Source organism: Monopterus albus, unplaced genomic scaffold (genome assembly GCF_001952655.1).
Source record: "Monopterus albus unplaced genomic scaffold, M_albus_1.0 scaffold20.1, whole genome shotgun sequence".
Classification (NCBI taxonomy): domain Eukaryota; kingdom Metazoa; phylum Chordata; class Actinopteri; order Synbranchiformes; family Synbranchidae; genus Monopterus; species Monopterus albus.
The window spans coordinates 2528413-2550983 of NW_018127900.1; the positions used below are offsets into that span (position 1 = coordinate 2528413).

At 39.8% G+C, this 22571-nt stretch overlaps 1 protein-coding gene across 3 annotated transcripts in view; it reads right to left on the minus strand.

Moving 5' to 3' along the window:
* rasgrf2b (Ras protein-specific guanine nucleotide-releasing factor 2b) overlaps positions 1-22571 on the minus strand; it is a 40185-nt gene that overhangs the window by 16189 nt on the left and 1425 nt on the right. For all 3 annotated transcript variants that reach the window (XM_020593873.1, XM_020593874.1, XM_020593872.1), the window contains exons 2-10: positions 8568-8674; positions 7786-7933; positions 5443-5532; positions 5119-5255; positions 3778-3894; positions 3541-3620; positions 1709-1902; positions 1456-1565; positions 1249-1367 (exon numbers count right to left, since the gene is read on the minus strand). In XM_020593873.1, the coding sequence (XP_020449529.1) occupies positions 1249-1367; positions 1456-1565; positions 1709-1902; positions 3541-3620; positions 3778-3894; positions 5119-5255; positions 5443-5532; positions 7786-7933; positions 8568-8674 (1102 nt within the window). The remainder of the gene's footprint in view (positions 1-1248; positions 1368-1455; positions 1566-1708; positions 1903-3540; positions 3621-3777; positions 3895-5118; positions 5256-5442; positions 5533-7785; positions 7934-8567; positions 8675-22571) is intronic.

The window sequence follows — 22571 nt, forward strand, 5'->3', positions numbered from 1 at the left end:
AAGTCAGGAGGGACACAGGATTACATTTCATTAAGCTGACACTGAGCTGAGGGCTGGATTTACTAGGTGTTCACGGTGGTGCAAACATGAATGTGACAAACGTCACATCTGTGAGAACACCAATGCAAATATAAATGTATTTCTCAAGAAATACCATACCATACCATAAGAAAGACTTTACATGGTTTGAATCAGTGTCTTTGTTAGTCTAGATTAAGAAGGAGAGTGACCACCTCTCCGGTGACTCTATAAGGACCGTTTTGTTGTTGTTTTTACAGTAATGGCAGATCATGGGAGCACTGAATAGCAGTGGAGCAGCACCACAGAGTTTCACTGACTTGGCTGCTATCTTCTGAAGTAAGAAGTTGAAATCAATAGCATCAATTATACTTGTGACATTTTAAGTTAGTGGCATATCAAAACACTTAACAACCTTTTGACTGTCTCTCTCAAATATTGTGTCACTTTAATAACTAGGTACTTAGCAGCTAGCTAAATTAGCTGAGCCATCAACGACAGCACAACACAGAAGTAGTCTGCAAGGCTGTTCAAGTCATTAAAAGTATTAATGTGGTGATAAAACACACTGTTCTCTATAGAAAACAATGGGTCTGAATCAGCTGTTTGGAACTATTTTAAGGTTCATGAGTTATGTGACATACTGCCATTTTTGACCTCTCAGTATTGCATCTCTTCTATCTTAAGGGCTCTGGTCTTTATGGGATTGTTACTTTAACCACTTGTCGCTTCAGGTCATAGAAGGCCAATTAAATACAAATTATGCAGTACACATGAGATAAAAGTGATCAAACATGACTGCTTTGTTAGATCAGGCAGACTGCCCTGACACCAGGGCTCCACATTAGGACTTTAGCATCCATTTATCAGTCCACTTATCTGCACAGTGAAATAATGAGAACTTCTAGTTGGTCTGGCAGTTTTATATGTGAATGTACAACACTTAGTTTGAAAGTACTAATACATACTTTTTTTTTTATCATGAACATATCCTTATTTTTGTTTTAAATTAGTCACATTTATATGGGACAAGCTGACAAAAATCCAAATCACCCTACTACTACTACTACTGTAGCTACAGCAATATCATGATTCAGTGGCTGAGCTGCACCAAGGTACCATGTCTGTGCTCCCAGATCACAAATTGACAGGCAGGGAGGTCTTACTGTCAAGTTAACCTGCAGGGCTTTGCCATGTGTTGAGTCCTGCTGTCAGCTGATGAACACTCACCCTGCCTGACGAAGGTCTGGCTGGTGTCCAGCAGGATGTCACAGCCCTCCACTATCATCCTTTCTATGGCCAGGTTCTTTCTGATGTTCTCCGTGTCACTCACCTCGTCATGCATTACTCTGGTCACACACAAACATTCCAGTAAGTCCAATATTCAATATCAAGATCCATCATGAAAGCTGATTATTCAGACAGCCATGGCCATACCTGGAGAGCTCCTCTAATTTGGACTTGGCAAATTCAAGACTCTTGCGTTCCACATGCTCATGAGGTGTGTGTGCCAATAACTCATGCAAGGTGATGATGTATCTGGGAATCTTACAGGAGAGAGGGCCAATATGAAAACAGGAAAAATATATGAACAATTTATTTTAAAAAATAGCTTAGATGGTGGCAAGAACTGAGCTGAAACATAGATTGCATATGTATTACAGTATGTTTACTGCTGCTCATTCTTTACCTGGAACATGGGATACGTGAGGAAGGTCTCGAGCATCCTTCCCTCGCAGGCGGCATTGGACTCATACTGTTTCAGCAGCTTGTCAAAGTCTCTGTTCTGCTTACAGTTGGCTAAAACCTGCAGGCTGTACTGATGGTTTCGCACAAACTCCTGATAGATGTTTAGCATGGGCAGCAGGATGTCAAACAGGTCGGCTGCAAACACAAACACACACACGTGCATACTTACATACACATATGAAGCACAGACAAAAAATGCGTAAAGGACTGTATACAGCATGTAAGTTACACGAGGGTACAAATCCAGAAATCCAGTATACAGTATGTCACCAGCAGCTGGTTTTGGTTTCATTATGCTACTATAGCAGCCACTCCTGGAGAATTCAACAGGAGCTAAAGTGACAGTCTTAATCTGGGCTTTCTGTCAGATCTGTGACAAGCAAACACTGACAAGCATCTTTTGTGTATCCCACAGATGCCCTTGTTGAAGCTTTATCTGCTGGTGCATTTTTCTTGTAGCTGTTTTGTGATTGTTGATTTGTGATTAAGTAGAATTTTATTTTTCTGCAGTCTGTTTGCTACTAACCAAGCTAGCCATTATACTGTCTGTCAGAAAAGAAGACAGTCTTATTTAAAATCATATTAGTATTTCATATCATGTGTGTAACCCGGTACGTCTGTGGTGGGGGTAGCGTTTTCTCTGCTCACAGTGGAAATATTGTTTAACCTTGTTAAAATCTTGAAGGTTTTGACTTCTTAAAATACTTTTTTTTTTCATAAAGACTAATGAAAAAATGCTAAATTAGAGATTGAACTGGGTTACAGAAGCTAGTGGAACAGACACTAGCTCAGACATGACATTGCTAACTGTTAAATCATGGTTTGGCTAAGTGCACTTTTACTTTTAGTATGTGCGTGTTTACTAGATTAATTACTATGTTGTGCTTCCTATCGGGACTTAATGTTGGCCTTTCAGTTCTGAATTCAGTTTGCTTGTTGCTACAGTATGTTTACAATAAATTTGGAGTGTTTATTGTCTCTAATCTTTTTTTTCATTTGTAGTCACTCTTGTCTTTTTATCAAAAACAATAGCTTCCAGTAATAACTGCTGTCTTCAGCCTTTGTTGGAAATGTGTTTCGCTCACTGCGTAGCTGTGCATCTACACTCATAATGAGCAGATGCTAGTTCTTAGTTTACTGCAGAGACTGATTGGATAATTGTGGTTTTTATTGCCCTCAAAAGAATAAAATAACCACAGAAAATCAGATGCCCTCATTATATTGATTAGAAACTGACATATCTATTTATTGGTGCAAAGTCAGTGCAGCTTACAAGCATATTAATAAATATTTCGATAACAATCAGCCTTAAAAACACTACAGAAATTGATTTTATGTAAAACATACTGTTGGTCAAACTCTACATTTAGCATCTGCCTGAAGCAGGGAGTCAGATCAGGGTGGAATGTTTAATCAGTGGACCCTTGTCTTTCTGAACTGTCACAAGTAATTTGCTGCCACGTCTTTCAGCAGTCTGTCTCCTTGGTGATGCTTCTCTGTTGAGAGGGCTTATGTTTTAGGAGGTGAAATCGTGGGATGCCTTCTGGTCTGGGTGGGTATTGTCGGTGAACACAGTGACTGTGCGTGTTGCAGACTGAGATAGGGAAATGAGCGTGTGTGTGCGTGTGTGAATGAGGCAGTAAGACGTCACAACTGACGCTTCTGTGAGACAAACAGGATGTGGAGGACCACTAAAAACCTGACCTTGATGCCACTGAGTGGCTGCAGTGTATATGCACATAGTGTGTACGTGCGTGTTAAGTAAGACCTTACCCAGCACCAGAGTCGGCCAGTTGGCTATCCTCGCCTTCAAACCTTGATGGAAAATCTCATGTAGGAACATGATGGTCTCACTGAAGACACAGTGTAAATGCAGTGTGAAAACAAAATGACAAAAGAGGCTTTATTGTTCAGTAGCTGTCTCTGCTTGTGCCTCCACACTTCAGTGATTCAGTTAAATGCAAAGATGGACAGAAGGTGTTGGTTAATCACACACAAACACATTTACACCTGTTTAGGAAGATGCTGCTGACATCATCGTGGCTGATGGGGGGCTTCTTGGAGCTGGCAGCCATCCTCAATGGTCTGAGGAAACAGTTGACCAGGATGAAGAGCTGGTGGACATACCTGTCAACACACACATACACATGGACAAAGTGGAAATAGACAGACTAATATGTACAACCTGGATTATTCTGGATTTTGCCTTGCAAAGACTTTAGACAAGTCAGTTCCTAGAAATGCTGTAAAAAGGGCTGAAAGAAGTGCTAGAAAAGATGTGGTAGATGAAGTGGTCCCTGTGGTAATAGGAACACTGGGGGCTGTGACCCCCCAAACTGGGAGAGTGGCTCCAACAGATCCCAGGAACAACATTTGAGATCTCTGTCCAGAAGAGTGCAGTTCTAGGAACAGCTAAGATACTGTGCAGGACCCTCAAGCTAAAATAAAGTTTTTTGTTTTTTTTTAATATATAGGTATATGGAGGGATCATCCAACTACCGATCAATAACCTGCCTCTCCACAACATGGAAGGTCCTATCAGGTATCATAGCTGCCAAGGCACAGGTCCTCAAGAACCAGTACATGAACATAGCTAGGAGGGACATTTGGAACAACACCAGAGGCTCAGAACACCAGTTGCTGATAGGTAGAGAAGTCACCAGTTACTCAGGATCCAGACAGACCAACCTGAGCACAGCCTGGATCGACTACAGGAAAGCCTATGACTCAATGCCACACACGGCTCTGGGAACCGTGTCTGCCTGGCACTACACAAAGTCAGCAGGACATAAGGACTTTCATTAAGAACTCAATGGGTCTGTGGAGAACAACCCTGGAAGTCAACTCCAGACCATTTGCACAAGTGAACCCCCTCAGTCCTATCATCACAAGGAATGGGTATGAATACAAGTTCAAGAGTGGAGCTACCATCAGCCACCTCCCACTGACAGATAACTGAGGTAGCTGACACTGGGAAATCCTACCAGTAGCTGGAAAAGGCTGGCCTATCAGACAGCACTGAGACGCTGATCATAGCACTGTGTTCTCACAGTTTTATCCTCATATCACCCTATACACCCTGTTAAAAAACCTCGTTATTTATCAAACTATATCCATCTAAGTGCATGTGTGTGTTTCCCATGTGTCAGTGTATGTGTGTGTACTCTTGAGTGCGGATATGAGTGGTAAGAATGTACAGTGCAGACAGTATAACACATCATAGAGAGCATCCTTTCCTCAGCCACAGCCTACGCAGTGAAAAAACATCATGTACTAGAAAGCTCAACAATAGTGACAACTTTTCAATAGTGGCTGCTACTGTACTACACGATGCATAAGGTATGTACATACTCTGTCTCTGCCTCCACCATGTTGAAAACAATCTGGTTCCTCTTCCTCATGCTCTCAGCGTGGGGAGAGCAGATGTAGTCCTGAACGATGATCTTCCACTTCCTGCGACAAAGCCAGCCCCGCATGAAACCCTGCACCTGAGCAGACACAAAGAAGGAAGCTTAGACAAGGATGAATGGAGAACTCATATTCTGTATATGCAACATGCTAAAAAAGCAAGAAATCACAGGCAATAAACTAGAGGTAACAGTTTACAGAAACCAAAACCACAGAAAATTTAAATTCTACCTTATCTGAAAAATAATGTAGAATTGATTTATTTACCTTTTTTATCTTTTTGATATCCGGGTCTTCATTTTCAAGAGGGACGTGGTAAGGCCGCATTCGCTCCTTAGTTTTGTTAAGAGCTACAATCTTTCAAGAGAAAATCCAGTTACAAATAATGTGGGTGACTAAATATTTGCACAAAAGACAACATTAAAATATCATTTAAAACAAGCAATGATCTTCAGAGGTATAGTATATGACAACAATCTGGTGTCTTCATTCAGAAAGAGAGAATGATGAAGGGGGTGGGGGTTAGCTGGTGACAGTAAACAAATTAAAACTGATATGTGCCCGATCACCTGTAGCGCATCATAGGAGACAGAAGGCAATGAAGAGAAAGTATAATCTTGTGCTACTGAAAATGTTTTCCTATACTAGTAGAAACTAATCTATGAAATATGCCAGCTCTTGTATCATTTTAACAGCGATAAAATGCTCTCTTCAGACAACAGAGTCACATTAGCTTTTACACTTGTGACATCTACTCAACAAAGCCCAACTGCTAACCACGAAGTTAATTTCATCATCCACATATTAAAACAGAGGAACACACAAGACACATCACAAAGGGAAAAAGCCGAGCAGATGCCAAACTGGAAGTGCCATTGAGCGGTGGAAAAAATTTCATTTCACATTGCTAACCTAATAACAGACAGCACCACTTCTCTGTCAATAACAGTGATGACCAACTACAAACTCAGCAGAGGTTCAGATACGCTCTACTACTGCATTACCTTCAGCTACTTGTTTTTACCTTCAAACCTCTTGACAACATCAGTTTTTCACACATGGAGAAAACGATGAACAAAGACACCCAAGCCATTTTCAGACCTGCACTTTCATCTTTATTTTCCTGTCCACTTGTGCTACTGTGCAATGGCAGCAGAGAGGAGCCAGTCTGCCAAGCGCTGACACTTACACTGACTAGTTGGTTTAATTATTCATAAACATGGAGCGACTCAAACATAAACAAACAAACAAAAGTGTGGTTTAATGAGATGGATCACCAATTGCACCCGGGTTTTAATTGTTTGTTTTTTTATAAGCTTCCCCATCACACAAGCAGATGTTCCCTAATAAGAATGTCTTTTAACATTTCATATCAGTTGGACCCACAGTGCATCCTGCCACCAAGATACACAAACTGTATATAACAGTGTGTAGGAGAAGTTTTTGCTGCACTTACTGCTTTTACAAGTAAAAGCAGAGTAACAGACTCATCCATTAAATAATTCAAACCGTTTTTGTTTCCCAAAGACAGAAAAGGTTTACAAGCAAAGTGTTTCTACAAGTGATTATTGACACAGATGAGCAGAGGCAGAACTGGAAATGACAATGTAGGTGTGGTTTGTGGAAATATTAGTGGCCCAGCAAGCAAATAGCACCCACTGGGGCCAACTATGGTGCAGACCACAAGTCAATTTCAATTATGCACCTGCACATTAAAGGTGTGTTAACTAAGATTTTACACATTGTTTGATAAATCAAATGAAAACAGGACCTACCCTCTCCATGACAGCCTGCCATTTGCAGCCCTTCTGTTGTTTTCAAATGTCAGTATCACAAGTACTTGTAATTCATAAATACAATAACCAAAATGTTTTTTAATCCAGTAACTGTAACACTATATTTTATACAAGAGAAACTTTTCAAATGTGTGTCAAAACTGTCGTTAAGTAATTTTGTTAGTTTTTGTCTGCAGTTTGTTTGGAATTTTAACTTTGGACATGAGAATTTTGTGAGACAATAACACATTACAATCATATCATTATAATACAAATCCAGTGAAATACAATAAACAATCATCTTGGTTTTAGATTCATTTATAAGTGATGTACATGTATATGTGCTTTTTTAACAGTTTAACATTGATGTTGGGATTGAAAGCTCATCTATACCAATAATTACCTGCTGTCAGGTGTATAAGTAAGAATCAATAGTTCTGATTAACCATGTTGTAGAGGTTGGTTGCAGCGATGCACTGATTTATTGTGCTGTGAAAGCAGGAGAGAAATGTGTTGCATCTGATAAGCATAACAGTTTGGCAGCTATTTGTAAAGCAGCTGATGGGCTATTGAGCGGTGGGTTTCTCCTCCTACGCTCAGAGGTGACTGAGAATCGTTCACACCCACACCCATGTGCTCTCTCCCTACTAAAAGTATGCATCCAGTCTAGAATGCATTTGACTACAACAAGGGAGAAGCAGACACTGAATGCAAATCCATTTAAAAAGCTGAAAAAGATACTGACTGAAAATATTATGAAAATGGGGTTTGATTTAAAGACTATCTGGACGAATGCATGTGTGTGTGTGTTTTAGTGTCTGCACATGTGCTGTACCTCCGATTTGAGCCTCTCAATCTCTGTGTCCTGATCCTCTAACTGGGTTCGCAGCTGATTGGCTGCCACTTTCTCAGTCTCCACTATCTGTACAAGGTGGATGTATTTCTGCATCAACACCTCTCTTTCGATGATGATGTCAGAATAACTGAAAGAGAACACGTCCACAGACATATACAGAGATTATTATTGTATTTTATATTTTATAAATATTACTTAGCCTATACCAGAAATTGCAAATCTCATTGCTTGCTGCTGTCCCACGCTGTGTATCTTGGTGAGGGCATAACAGAAACAACAAACATGAATGCTACTGGGTGAATCACATGTGTGCTTATCCATCCTGTGTGGAATTTTAATCTTATTTAATCACAGTACTTTTTTTTTTGTTTCAGAACAATGAGCAGATTATCTTCCAGGTTTGATTTTCCAGCAATGTGCATGCAGTGATTCTCAAAAGCCAATTCTCAGATTCCATAAGGATGAACTTTCAAAAGCCCCTGCTGCAAAAGCATGTCATTTTAATAGCAAACTGCCAAAAAACTGTATCAAACTGTGGTTACACAAAATGATATGATATACTTTTACTTATCCATGCAAAGGAAAAGGCAGGAGATGCACCTTAGATGAGGCACTTTTCAGTTTCATTGTATAGGTGACTGCAATGACAATAAAGACTATCTTACCTTATTTAATATTTTCTGGCTAACTAATTAAACACTACTGTATTATGCCCATTGGAAATATCCTTAACATAATGCCACTATACTGTATGTCTATACCTGGCCTGTTGGATGGCATCCACCCATTCATCGCACTCATACTCCTCTTCTGTCCGCAGCTCCAGGGGTTTCTGTCCATCATGACCAAAAATGATGAGGAAGTAGTGCTGAGGAAAGATAAGGAGAGAAAAGCTGTTTGTATTTGTGACTGTGAGACACATCACCAACACCACTCATCAGCTGTGCTAGCTTCTCCTCACTTTACATCACAAGATGCTTAGGTCGCTTCTTTCAGGAACTAGCCACAGCTTATCAGACATATGGAAGAGACATATGGAAACCGCTTTCAAGTATATTTGCTCGTCGTGCTCTTTTCTCTATTAAAGTTCCAGATATCATGAAGCAGGCAGAGCACACAGAGAGGAAGACAGGATGGGGGAGGGTGGGTAGCTCAACACACACGACAGTTATTTGCCTACTGAAATAAAGTATCAAGTCTCGCCTGTGCCTTCGTGCTCCACAAGCCTATTATCACCACCTTCAATTAGCCCACTCCCTCTGCCTCTCTCATCCCTCTCTCTCACTTCCTGTTTGTCTCTCTTGTTATTCTGATTAACTTCCCAGAGTACTGGCCGTTAAAATACATTTCCAGACTTACACAAAAGCACACACACCAACAGTATAGCATGCGCGTGCACACACACACACACAACAAACATTATATGAAGTGATAAAGGCTTTTATTCAAATGGTCATGTCCTGGGGCATGAGGTTACCAGAAGAGCTGCTATTCATAGTCAAGGGAACTAGAGAAAAATGAGCTCTGCATAGACTTTCTCTCTTCTCTTCATCCAACCACCTCTTTCCTCTTTCCTCTTTTTCTCTTGCACTTCACCTATCATCCCACTCCACCTCCTCTGCCCAGCTCAACCAGCATCCTCACTTCTCTTGTTGGCAAAACCCACTCCTCCTCCTCCCTCAGCCCTTTATACTTCCATCTCTGTGTGTCTTTCTCAGTAAGGATGCAGTGAACCAAACAGAGTCTGGAGGAAAGACAGTTCCCCTGCAGGTAGAGAGATGGGCTTTGGCCCCTGCAGGGGGGATGGGTTAGGGGCAGAGTTACCAAAGTTACTGAAACACATACTGCATACTCAGAGACCCTCCTCCATCTCCACCTCATCCTCACATCCCTGCTTTTTATGTGTCTGTCATTTTGATTTACTGGCTGGTTGGATTTTATTACATCAACAGTAATCGGTGTTCTAACGGCCTTTGACAGGGAAGAAGGAGTGAGAGAGAGGGAGGAGAGAGTTGTTACATAATATTTCTTCACCCAATACATATTTCTAAATTGTGTCACCACCTAACAAGATAACTTTCCCATGGCAACACAATATCTGATTCTCCTGCTGTGTTTTGCGCTCACATTTTCTGCTTTTCAGAAGTGCTTCAGTTCATTTCATTTTATTGATCCATCCAGCAATTTTAGACATAAGAAGGATGGAGCTTTAAGTAAAAAATGAAACCGTTTTCCTAATGCAGGTTATAGAGTTGCAAATGGGTAGTCTCAGCCTGTGTTATCTGTAGTATACTGATGAGATTTATATAATTTTACCATGTGCATTATATAACAGGGCAACACTTTAGCATCCTTTCATGGAACCAAAAGTTTCCACCTCATGTTGCTATTTATTAATCAGATCTTTGACTTAAGTGAAAGCTGAAACACTACAATGTAAAAATGCTATTGTATGTGACCAGTAAGAGTTTTATGTTTAAAGTCTTACTTAAAACTACAGTATGTTACTTAAGGTAACGCTGGCATGATACTCCAAATCAACCCACTCTGCTCCACCCAGCTCTACCCTCTCCCTGCTCCACTACATTCTGCCACACACTGCCCAGCTTTTTAGATATTTGTCATTATGAAATTACAACAAATGAGAATGCGACAAAACTTAGTGATCAAGCAGAAATAATTAGAAATCTCTGATCGGTTAGAGAGGTCAATCCTGCTCAAAACCTTCTAGAGGCTGCTGGCAGCACTGCTCCCAGTGCTGTTCAAAGAGTCTGGGTCACAGGAGGCTTCGACAGCTCCTCTCCACATCCAGACAAGTTTGGAGCAGATTTCCACAACAGAAATATTTGAAAAAGTTACATACTGTAGCTTTAATAAGAAGTATAGAAGCATTATGTAAAATGTCTTCAGAAAAAACATATTTGGTTTAAAAAAAAAAAAAGAATAAAGAAAGAAAGAAATGTTTAATTACAAGAAAACTACAAAGCAAAATAAATCCACCACTGTATATACTGTACTGCATATAGCACATGCTAGTATAATTTCAGTTCATAGTACTCCCCTTCCAAAAATACATAAATGTTTTTCACTCAGACCCCAATTATGAAAATGTTACTTTCTTCCTAACATGTTAACACAGTCAATTTGTATGTTTAAATAACTCAAATCTGATAGATATTTCAAACTTACTTCTACATTTATATTCTGTCTTGCCACTAATGTATAGTATTAGTATTTGCTGCAGCAGTGACCCAGATGCACTCAAGGAAGTCAGTAATATTTAATGGTACAGTATATCATCCTTTACAATGGATTTTTCATTACATTAAAAAAACTAAATGATTTGTACTGTAGCACTGTACTGTCCTCATTAGCTCAACAGCAACTAAATGGAGTAAGAGGTCTGAGCTATAAATGCACAGCTCCCCAGCTCTACAGTACTATTCAACCCTCCACCTCAGGGCCTTCGCTGTACTGTAAGAAATTTCATTTAGGCAAATAAAGACAAAGGAGAAAAGTAAAAGAAACAAAGAGACTCTTTTCCACTCTTTATATCACTAATGGCCAATTTACTGCTCACCTGAAACTTTTTTTTTTTTTAATAGAAACAGCTGTTACAGAAAATGAGGCTGTGAAACCGACAACACAACACAAAGGAGTGTGTTTTACCATCACAGAGCATGACACAGGCACAATGAAGGGCAGAAAGTGCTATTCTTCAGAAGCAATTTTGGGTCAGTCATTTAAAACTGCCTGCAGTGAAAACAGCTGTGTGAAGCAAGAAGATCTCAGAAACAACAACCGACTATATTCACCGTCCAACGTTCGGAATTAAAACCCACCACAAAGACACACACCCTCAGCTTCATGGTAGTGCTGCGACAAAATGCTTTTACTTTATTAAAGATTAAAGAATCAAAGATGAATCTGGACTCGGCGATAACAGATTCGTCAGGCAAACGATGGCTGGGGGATCCAGGATTGCTCATCTGTTATAAATATTTAAAAGCCAAGATGAAAGAATCACTGTTGGGATCCACTAATGATTAGAGGCTGGAATAGTCGCTAATGATGCAACACTGCCTTCTGCTTGGGTATCTGCACTGATGAGAGGCAAAATTGTGCTGTACAGTACTACAGATGGGCCTTGTTGTTGTTTTCCTCTACTCTCATTCTTTTAAAGCAACTGTCATTTTACTGCCTTGATGTTGCTGTGAATTCAGAACCTGCCTTAGCTTGTGTGCCTGTGCTACAGACCTCCATTGTCACAGTGTTACAGCTAGTGTAGCACAAGAAGCTAGCAGAGCAGTGTAAACAGGGCAGGGATCACCTCTATGCACAGATGATTCTTTCTCACTGTAAAAAGTAATGGCCGTTCTTTGGAGCTTTGGTGAAAACAGATGGACCTCACATTTTTCTGGTGTTTTTAACTGTTTCTGAGTAACAGTGAAATCTATGGCACAGACAAATATGTCAAACCAGGTACTGGATTCACAGACAATGAGTACATGTGAGTCATTGTTGGTTTTAGTCTCTGTATGGACTTTGTGGAAAATAAGAACAAAGTATAAGCTACACGACTTTTTGCTATGAAAGTTACATTGCAACACATGCAAACTGTCTTCTCCAGGTTTGGCCTCTTAACTACAGACCATGTGCAGATTTGAGCACATGCTTTACAGTTATGGATCTTTGGATATATACTTCTCACTGTTCCTTATGAGGAACATTGAAAGGTTCTTTTTTGTGACTAAAATGGAACAAATAGCAAAAGAAACATGCCAATCAAGTACACAATGTACAGACCCACATAAGAGGCCTTCAACATAAGTGGAAACATCTGTATGAACTCAATTCAGTTCAATTCAGTTTATTTGTGTTCACAACAACAATTGTTTCCAGGCACATTACATAATCAGGTCTAAACCTTACACTATTGTAAGGAAAATCCTGTAGGTGCGTAGGGACTTTAAAAGTTGCTGGCATTGTTAGATCCATCACAGAGAACATTTTGCATTGATTTTTGTCAGTGTTTTGTTTTAATGTGTTCATGCAGTTGAAGCGCAGACTGAAAAGTGAGCACTCATAACCTCGTTACGTTGACAAAAATGTGGCAGGCTTGATGTTCAATGTCATGGATTGTACAACGTCAGCAAGTTTCAAATGCATGCTATTTTATAAAAACCAACAGCTGAGTCAAAATTTTAATTCCAATGATTTGCTAACGTTAACTGTGATGTATGGTGTTGTATGCTGTACATACTGTATTTTGTAGCGCAGTAAAAAGGTGAAAACATGCAAAATCACTGGCATAGTTATTTAACTATAAGCAAGAAAATAAGATCTGCTTTTCAAAATCACAGTCTTATTACAGTGGGTAAAAGAATTATTTGATCCCCTGCTGATTTTGTAGGTTTGCCCACTTACAAAGAAATGACGGGCCTATAATCTTTATCATAAGTTTATTCTAAAAGATGGAGACAGAATTTCAACAAAAAAATTTCCTAAAAAGCACATGATACAAATGTTATAAAATGATTTGCATTTCAGTGAGTGATCCCCTACCAACCAACAATAATTCTGGCTCCTACAGACTGGGTATGTGCTCATATGGTGCCCAAATTAGTCCTGTCAATTTAAGAAGGTGCTCCTAACGACAATTCATTATGTGTTTAAAAGACACGTGTCCACAGAGTCCACAGAGTTTCTCTATCCTCCATTCAAACCTCACCACCATGGGCAAGACTGAAGAGCTGTCAAAGGAAATCAGGTAAACGATTGTAGACCTGCACAAGGCTGGAACAGGCTACAAGACCACCAGCAAGAAGCTTGGTGTGAAGAAGACAACTGTTGGAGTGTTTATTCACAGATGGAAGAAATACAAACTAACCATCAGTCACCCTCAGTCTGGAGCTCCATGCAAGATTTCGCCTCATGGGGTAAGGATGATCATGAGAAAAGTGAGGGATCAGCCCAGAACTACACGGGAGGAGCTTGTGAATGATCTCAAGGCAGTTGGGACCACAGTCACCAAACAAACCAAATGTTATAAATTGAAATGCAACTCAATTTATAACATTTGTATCATGTGCTTTTGGGGGATTTTTTGTTCATATTCTGTCTCTATCCTTTAGAATAAACCTATGATAAAAATTATAGGCCCTTCATTTCTTTGTAAGTGGGCAAACCTACAAAATCAGCAGGGGATCAAATAATTTATTTCCCCACTGTACACAAATGACATGTATTAAAATATTATTGGAAGTAAAGTCATTACTTTACTTCCAAAGCTGCACTGTGTTAGTGTTCTACAATTAACTATATAAAAAGATTCATTGATTTCTTAATCATAAACTCAATGCCAAAGTTGTGTTAATGGAACTAGCAACCAGGTAGGTCACAGTGACTGTCTACAGTACTCACTTGTCTCGCCTTCATGCTTACTGTTTGTGTGTTTCCCAAGAGTATCTGTGTCACATCGCTATGTTTGACCTAACTTCATTTGAACTTGGTGTGTTTCTAAAAGCAGTTAATGCTACTGCCAGAGTTGAACAAAAAATGCTCGCAAGCAAGTATGCAACAGGACAAGCACAATCTCAAATGTGCATCAGGATTCTACAGCATCAAAAAATAGTGCAAAGCTCACAGCTTCATTCAGTGTCGTATGACAAAGCAATCACAGGTTGGCTAACAGTATGAACTTTGTCATGTGTGTGAGTTAACATCTGACCACTTGGTAGAAACGTTTTATTCCTTAGACCCATGTGTGCTACTTTCTACAAGGTAGAAAGGAAAAATCGTGAATGGTTTCAACACGGTGGGCATCACTTGGAGATCATGTATAATGTGTCTCCACTTTTGTACTGCTGCTGTGAACCAGGCACTGCTCAGTGATCCTGAGTCCCGCAGGGTGATAATTACCATTGCAGAGAAATACAACAGTCTCTCGTGTGTGTGCGTGCATGTGTGTCAAATGATAGAGGAAACTGATACAATCCATAAACTAGACTTCCTGCATGTGTGTGGGGGTGTATGTGGGAGTATACACACCATGTGTGCTTTTCTGAAAAGAACAGAAGAAAACAGAAAGCGAAACCCTGTGAGAAAAAGAACCATACGTAGCGATCGTGAGTGATGATCACAACAGAGATAATCTCAAGCCACCTGTTGTAGTCGCTTCTGCTGAAGGAACACGTCTCAGACATATCAGCGAGAGATCACTGGCTTCATGCTCACAGCAAATGTCAATAATTAGGATTTGAAAAGATCAGACACAAGGTATAAACATATGCTGATGAAAAAGCCGCAACACATGAGAAGAATCTAGATTACTCCAAAATGAAAACAGCCAAAAAACAAAAACAAAGTTTGTAATTATTACACTGTGGGTGGAGATATCTTGTAATCATAATCTTTTTGCAATAAACTGAAATTTCATTGATAACACATGTACATTATTGGCCATTATAAGGATTACTGAAACAATAAAAGTCCTTTGTGAAATGAAGCTTTAGAGAGATAAACATTAAAAAGGGGCTGTGGGCTCCAAACAGCTTTACTTCACTTTAGAACAACAACAACAACAAAAAAGATGTTTTTATTTCCTGTAGATTTGTTTTTGTGAAGAGCTGCAATACATTAATCCAACAGCAGCAGTGTCTGCGGCAGCACTTTATGTAACCACTGAATTCAGCTAATGATGTACCAGCTAATGTGACAATCACAGAGTCAACATCCCACATCCTGCTGTTTCTTCATTGCCCTCCATGCTGTTCACTTCCTCCAAAGTTCTTACAAAGTATCGGTCTCTCGCTCAGACACATAAAACTTTCACACATAAACACACCTCTCTTTCTCTCTCTCACACACACACACACATTATTTAAATATACTAATAACTGTTGTGCCTGCCTCAGGACACCCTGATGAGGGATTACCTGTGTTTTTATGTGGAGATTAAACAGATTGCTCCCCTCCTCCACTGTTCACTTTCACTGTGATCCCCCGACTCTACACAAGTCAAAAAAACACATAAAATATATGGCTATCATCAAGTCCGCACTCCAGTCCTACACACGTTGTTTTACAGCTGCTCTGTAACTCCATCACCAGGAGGAATTGTTCAGAAACATCTCACCTTACTGCAAGACGCTGGATTGGATCATTTGTTCTATGATTCCCACAGTGCAACAGCGGTGTGTCTCAGCACACTGTAAATCTGTTTTACTATATTCCTGAAAATTGCTAGTCCTAGCCTGATCCTGTAAAATCAGTGCTCATAATAGAGGCTGCACAGACAACAGGAAACACACATGAAACTACTTGACAATCCTGTTATCTTATACACTGAGTCCTCGTGGGATGTTTGTGTTTGTATATGTGTACAGTAGTTCCTTGTCTCTGTACCACCACTCCATGGTGCATATATAACAGATGGGAGCGGCTCCAGCAAAATCAATAACACCACCGATGAGAGCAGAGGCTTGATGCCCAAAGAGCTTTTATCACCCAGGGTATCACCTGATGAAACACTTTTTACTGTGCACCTACTGGGATATTTTATTTTTTATGTATTATACTCACTGCTGTTCTGCAGAGTCTGAGACAGAGTAGTAACTGATAGGTTTTATGAATAGTTTTAGCACTGTCAAATTCAGCCCTTTTGACAGGCTGAGCAGTATGGTGCAGAAAAACAATTAGAATGACTTGAGTCAGTATAAATTAATTTAAGTCAATAACAACTATAACCTTTGACTGATTGGTGTCATGGTCATTCTATAATAAAAGTAAAGTAGTTTCATGCAAACTGAAGCAAGTCAGGTTTATTTTTGTAGCACCTTTCAGCAACAATGGAAGGATTAAATGCTCCTTTATGGTTTAAGCAAAGCAAAGCCTTCTTAACACCAAATAGATTGTTGTGATGCTAAAACCTGCAGTGCTACTAGCTATCAACAAAACTGAAAAATCACCTTATAAAGCTGATGTTGTTGATGCAGCTGACATGACAAACAAATCAGCAAACAGCTGGCTATTTAAACATCAAGCGGACATTAGCAATAATAGCATTCTCTTGGAGTCATGTTCAATATTCAGTTTAGCTGCTGAATGTTTCATTGTGTTAACCAGAGATTCTCCAAGTTTTGGTACTAAGTAGGTAGAGAACAACGGATTTTTTAAAGTGTTTTGGTGAAAACAGCTGCTGTTGTGGTTAAAGACACCAAAACAGAAAAGTTGTGAGCTGCAGTGCCTAAACCTAAACAGCTAAAAGATGCTTTCAAAGCTCCGTAAAGCTGAGAAGTGCAGTCTGGTGATAATTCTCTATGGATTATTCACTATAAGCCACAACTTTCACACTACACTTAATTATTTGACCATTTGTTAATACAAATGAAATTATTTATTAGAGCAGGGAAGGAGAGGGAGAGTTTAGTGTTATTCACTTTCTTGAAAGTTACTTCTTGAATGTTTGACAATTTGACGTCAAATAGTTTTCATAGGAGAGGAGATATATGTATGAACACTTCTGTACGAGGAGAGTTTTCTGGAAAGTGAAATCCACCCTTGTTGCCATCCATATGTTGACTAGTGTAGAATTTTAAAAGACAAGAAACAGATTTTAAGACCGATGCCAGCCTCAAATACTTAACTGACACTAACGAGAGCCATACTGGATGTAACGCTTGGCAAAAAATGTAAGAGGAAAATGAAAAGCAGCCTGCGGAGGAAAGCAGATCAGACTCTGGGAGGGGATATGGGAAGAATTGGTTCCTTGATATAGGCATGAATTAGTGTGAGCAACAAACATACATGCATCAGGAAGCCAGCACTGACACTTCCTTTGTATTTGTCTCAACAAAAACACGTTATTAATGCCAGTGCACCAAGATCAGACAGGACTGAATTAACCTATGATATATCTGTCATGCTTTAAGTTCGCTGAACTACACCCATATCCATTACCCACGAAAACAGGAAAGGTCACAATTCGATCTTCTTATAGTCAATTTGTGCATCTCTTTCAAAGCATCCTTGATGATGGTACTGAGCCTTAAATTCTGCAAACATGAAACTTGAAGGTAATAAGCATCCATGTCTTGGAGTCTACTAAAGACACTGTCACAAAAACAAATAAGCCCATGTCTCTTCTTCTGTTAAAAATGTACAAATGTGATACAAAATAGTGCCACGACTGTGTTAGGGACTGTAAATGTGTTATGGTTGCTCTCATGCTTTTGTTTTCATCTCGGCTCGTCTCGTCTCACCTCCCCTCTCCTGCCCCAGCTTCACCCTGGTCTCATTCAGCACTCATTAGTTTCACCTGCCCCTCGTTATCGCATTCACAGTCGTGTATATATACTCCTCCCTTCCCTCAGTCTGATGCTGGTTCATTACTCTACGTTGCTGCCACCCTCTGTTCCTGTCACGCCTGTTAATGAAGTAACCCCCGGCTTGGCACCATTTTAAGTTCGTCCCCTGTCCCTCGAACCCTTTTCTGGCTAAGCTTACTAGACAAACTGCTCTCCGCCCCATGACTGACTGTTTTGTTGGTGGTGCACATCAAGCTACACACCGCCTACATCTGACATCTTCACTGGCCACCGGTCGATTCACCTGCATGTCCCGGTCCTCTGGTCCTCCTGGTGCCCACCACTCCTGCCGTACTCACCACTACTGCCCTGGTCCTCTGGCCCTCCTAGTACCCGCCGCTCCTGCCAGATTCACCTGTGATCCACTGCATCTGGCTGACCACCCCAGCTGTACTGTTCCAGCCTAAGAACAACGTTTTGTTAAACTCCTTTTTTGAGTCTTGAGTCTGCACTTTTGGGTCCAACCTTACACGCTCACCCCCACCTAACAAAATGACAGCCTGTGAAGGTGGATACAAAAGAAAAGTAATCACAATCATCTGACATCACTGGACACCACTGAGAATTAATAATTGGCCAATCAACAGGTACCTTCCTTTTCTAGTCTTTGTTTTCACAATTAAGCTCACAATATTATTTCATTTATTTTTAGAAATACTGTAATTTGCACCTCGGGGCTGCTGCACTGAAACTGAACTTTTGTTTCATTAACACTACATATGGTAGTTGAAGTGGACATATTTACTATTTAATTATTGCTGTGCATTCCAGGTCTTGCTGTCAGCCACACCCTTTCAGGTTTTTGTATCTCATAGTCAATCTATGACATCAAAGTCCAAATGATAAATTCTGATTTGAAAACTGATATTTTTCCTGAACATACTGGAAGCGTGAGAAAAAACACTTTTTTAAGGAACCTCTTGATGCATAGCTTTCTGATTTCAGTGTTAGTTGCTCTGATTTCACCCCTGTCTATATTTCTTTGGATCCTGGCTCTGACACATCACAGTTAAATGAAAAAATAAGCAGCAGGCCTGTGAACTGCTCAGCAAAATCTGTCATATGGGAAACAGACTGATATGTAGTGGTCATCTAATATAAATACACTGAGAAAAGTACATGCACCTCCACAAAGACTTCTTTGTATCAGGTGCATAGGCCAAGATACAATACTAGTAAAATAAAAAGATTACAGCCCACACACTGTTTTGATGCCCCAAAAATTATATTAATTCAGGCCAAGCGGCCACACCGACAACGTTTCAACATTAAGTCTTCATCAGGTATTCACAGCTCGTACTCTGATCTGACATACATATGAACTCCTTCAAACTGATGCCAGGTGTGACACTACACCCAGACCAGTCAGCACAGAAACAACAGCACAATGACAATATAAGCCCAGTTTTCTCACACAATAGTTTCACCCACCCACCACAATAAAATACAAAATACAAACACACATCTATACACATTTTAAAAAACTATCAAATCCTGTTATAAACACATCCAATAATTGGCCAAGTAACTCCTTATTATGTCAACAATTATAAGTATCCACTAGTGCATAAGAAAGATCATATCCTATACAAAGATCCAATTCATAATAAACCAAACCTACAGAAAGGTCTAATATCAAAGTCTATGTGGAGACAGTGTGTTTAGTGTATAAATTCAAAGTTCTCTTATCTCGACCGCCACCGCTTATAATGGCAACTGTTTCAGTACCTGTCTATCTTATGGAACTAATGTTGTGTCCTGCATTAATGACATGTGTTGCCACTGGACTTCTTAATCAGCACGTCTGATACTAGATCTGTGCTCATTAATGTGTGTGCCTAAAGAGCAAAACGTTTTGCCAACACAGGCAATTTGAAGGAGTCAGAGTACAACCTATGTAGTGGTCATCTCTTGTGGTTCATGGCTGCTGGTGAACTATGGTTCTCTCTGGGATCAGTAACCAACCCAGCGCTTGACAGTGGGAGGGGGATATTTTGACAATACACAGTTACATTTACTGGCCTTTTACACACAAACACATTCACATCAGCAATGTGCATCCTCAGTCGCTGTAGAAACTATTCAGACCGGTGTGAAAGCTCTCCAAATTATTTGAAGGGTTAGTGTCTATCTGAGAGTACAACAGAGAGAGAAAGTAGCTGTGTATTATTTGTGTGGTTGCATTGTGGCTCACTGTGGGGGTGTGATACTGCAGGCTGCTGGCAGACTCACTCTACTGCATAGAGAAACTGTGAAGAGCATGAGCGATGGATGGAAATATAGAAAGCCTTCTCTCACTTTGTCCTACCAGTGAATAACATCATGGATCAACCTGAACTCTCCACGACTGAGGCTTAATCATCTAAAACACACAAGCACATACACAACCTCGTAAACCAAACAAACTGTAACCATGATTTGGTTTATTCCTTCTCCGTGATTGTCTGTGCAGTTAAACAGTTACATGGCAGCACACAAGGATTCGGATGAGGGCAGATTGAAAATAACACTAATTAAACATCACAGCTGTAGTGTGAGAGTGAGACAGATGGGGATCGAGAGACAGTCAGTGTGTGTGTGTGTGTGTGTGTGTGTGTGCGTGTGTGTGTTTGTGTGTGTGTAAAAAGAGGATAAAATAAGGTCATAATTGCCAAGCTCTGTAACATCAGGAGAGACACATTTTGTGCCTACATCAGTGCCAGCATTAGCAGTTGGAACCACATGTAATCTTGCCCTCAAAAAGAGCACTTTGTCCACCTATATCACCATTATTATTTAAACAAAACACTCTTCCTGCTATATATATATGACTTGATTAACACTAAAATCTTCTGGTTTTTCTGAGAGCCTTTGCTTCATTTGCATACATGTGGACTGCATTGTGGTGACACAGAGATATACTTCTCTTATATACTGTAAGTAGGCAGGTGTCAGTGAAGATTAATATTTTCTCACTAATGATGGTGACTGTTTTTGACCTCTCATATAATTAACTGTGCATCCACTTGCTGCCTTGATACCTTCTCCTACTGTAAAAACTCCCTGTCCCTTCCCTTATATTTTACTTTAACAAAGATCAATGCTTTAATTGCTATAACCATGTGACTTGAGACCATTGCATGTGCATTTTATTTTTCTCTCAATGAAATGCATGTGCAGATGGTTATTCAAATGTTTCCTAGCAACAAGTCCTACCTAACTGTTGGCAATTTCCAGGAGCACAATCACCAACAGACTTAGCCACATTTTCCTGCTTTCACAGGTTTAAAGCCATGAGTCCTTAACCTTTTTCAGCCCTGCAGGATTCAGCTGCGGGTGCACGACAACCTGTTGCTGCATTGCTGTAGTTGTTTCTCATTGTCAGACTCAAAATGAAATTGACTTTGAGCCACAAATAAATTTTCACCTCATTTGATTAAAATGAGGTGCTCATGCTTTCAGCTGGCAGATGTCTGGTAAGTAGTGCACGCCGTTAGAAGAGTTCTGAGCAAAATGTACAGATGTATTTACAGTCTGGCTTAGTTTAATAGCATGCCAGACCTAAGGAGACCGAGTGATTAGCACTACACTAACCATTACCACTCATTTAGGCTAGAGTCAAACCTAATACGCTGACAACAATATGTCTCATATGAACATTAAATAACAAAATAAATGAGTAAATAAGTGGTGGGGATAAGCTCCAGGGTGTGATTTATATCCAAAAACTGCACACTTTGGAATATTTGCTGTCAGCAGATAAAGGTTTGGCTCCCACTCCAGAAAAGTTGGTTCTGGCTGCTCTGAAATCTGCAGATATTTGCATGGTGAACCATGACTGGTTTTCAGGCTTGTGATGTCATTAATTTTGTATGCATGTACATGTTGAAACCTCAGATTTCAGGGGAGCATAGACACATCCCCTTCAGCAGAGGAACGTGAAAACACCTGTTAATGATGCCTGTACAGGTGCCGGTCAGTGCAGTGGAGGACATATATTCATGAGCTATAAAAATAAAAAGTGATGAGTGATGTTTAAAGATTTGATGGATCTATGTTGAAAGGCAATAATATAAACACAAGCTGCAATTATAAAGTATATTTAGAGGTTTACAGATACTCCCAAACTACAGCGAAATAATAAATGGTCTAAAAAATTGAACTCAAAAATTTAAAAAATGCCTATAACTATATTACATTTAACCTTAAATCAGTCTAATACGAAACAAATACATCATCGGCTGTTCAATAATCTAGACTGGCAAGTGATCGTTTTACAAACAGGCCCACTTATCAACTAATCGTTACCTGTTGATTCATTAGTATAGTATCCCTCAAACTGTTCTTTAGTAACTCCGTGAATTCCTCATGAATTATCAGCTCGTGATTCGTTCAGTAATACATTTTCGTATGGTAAAG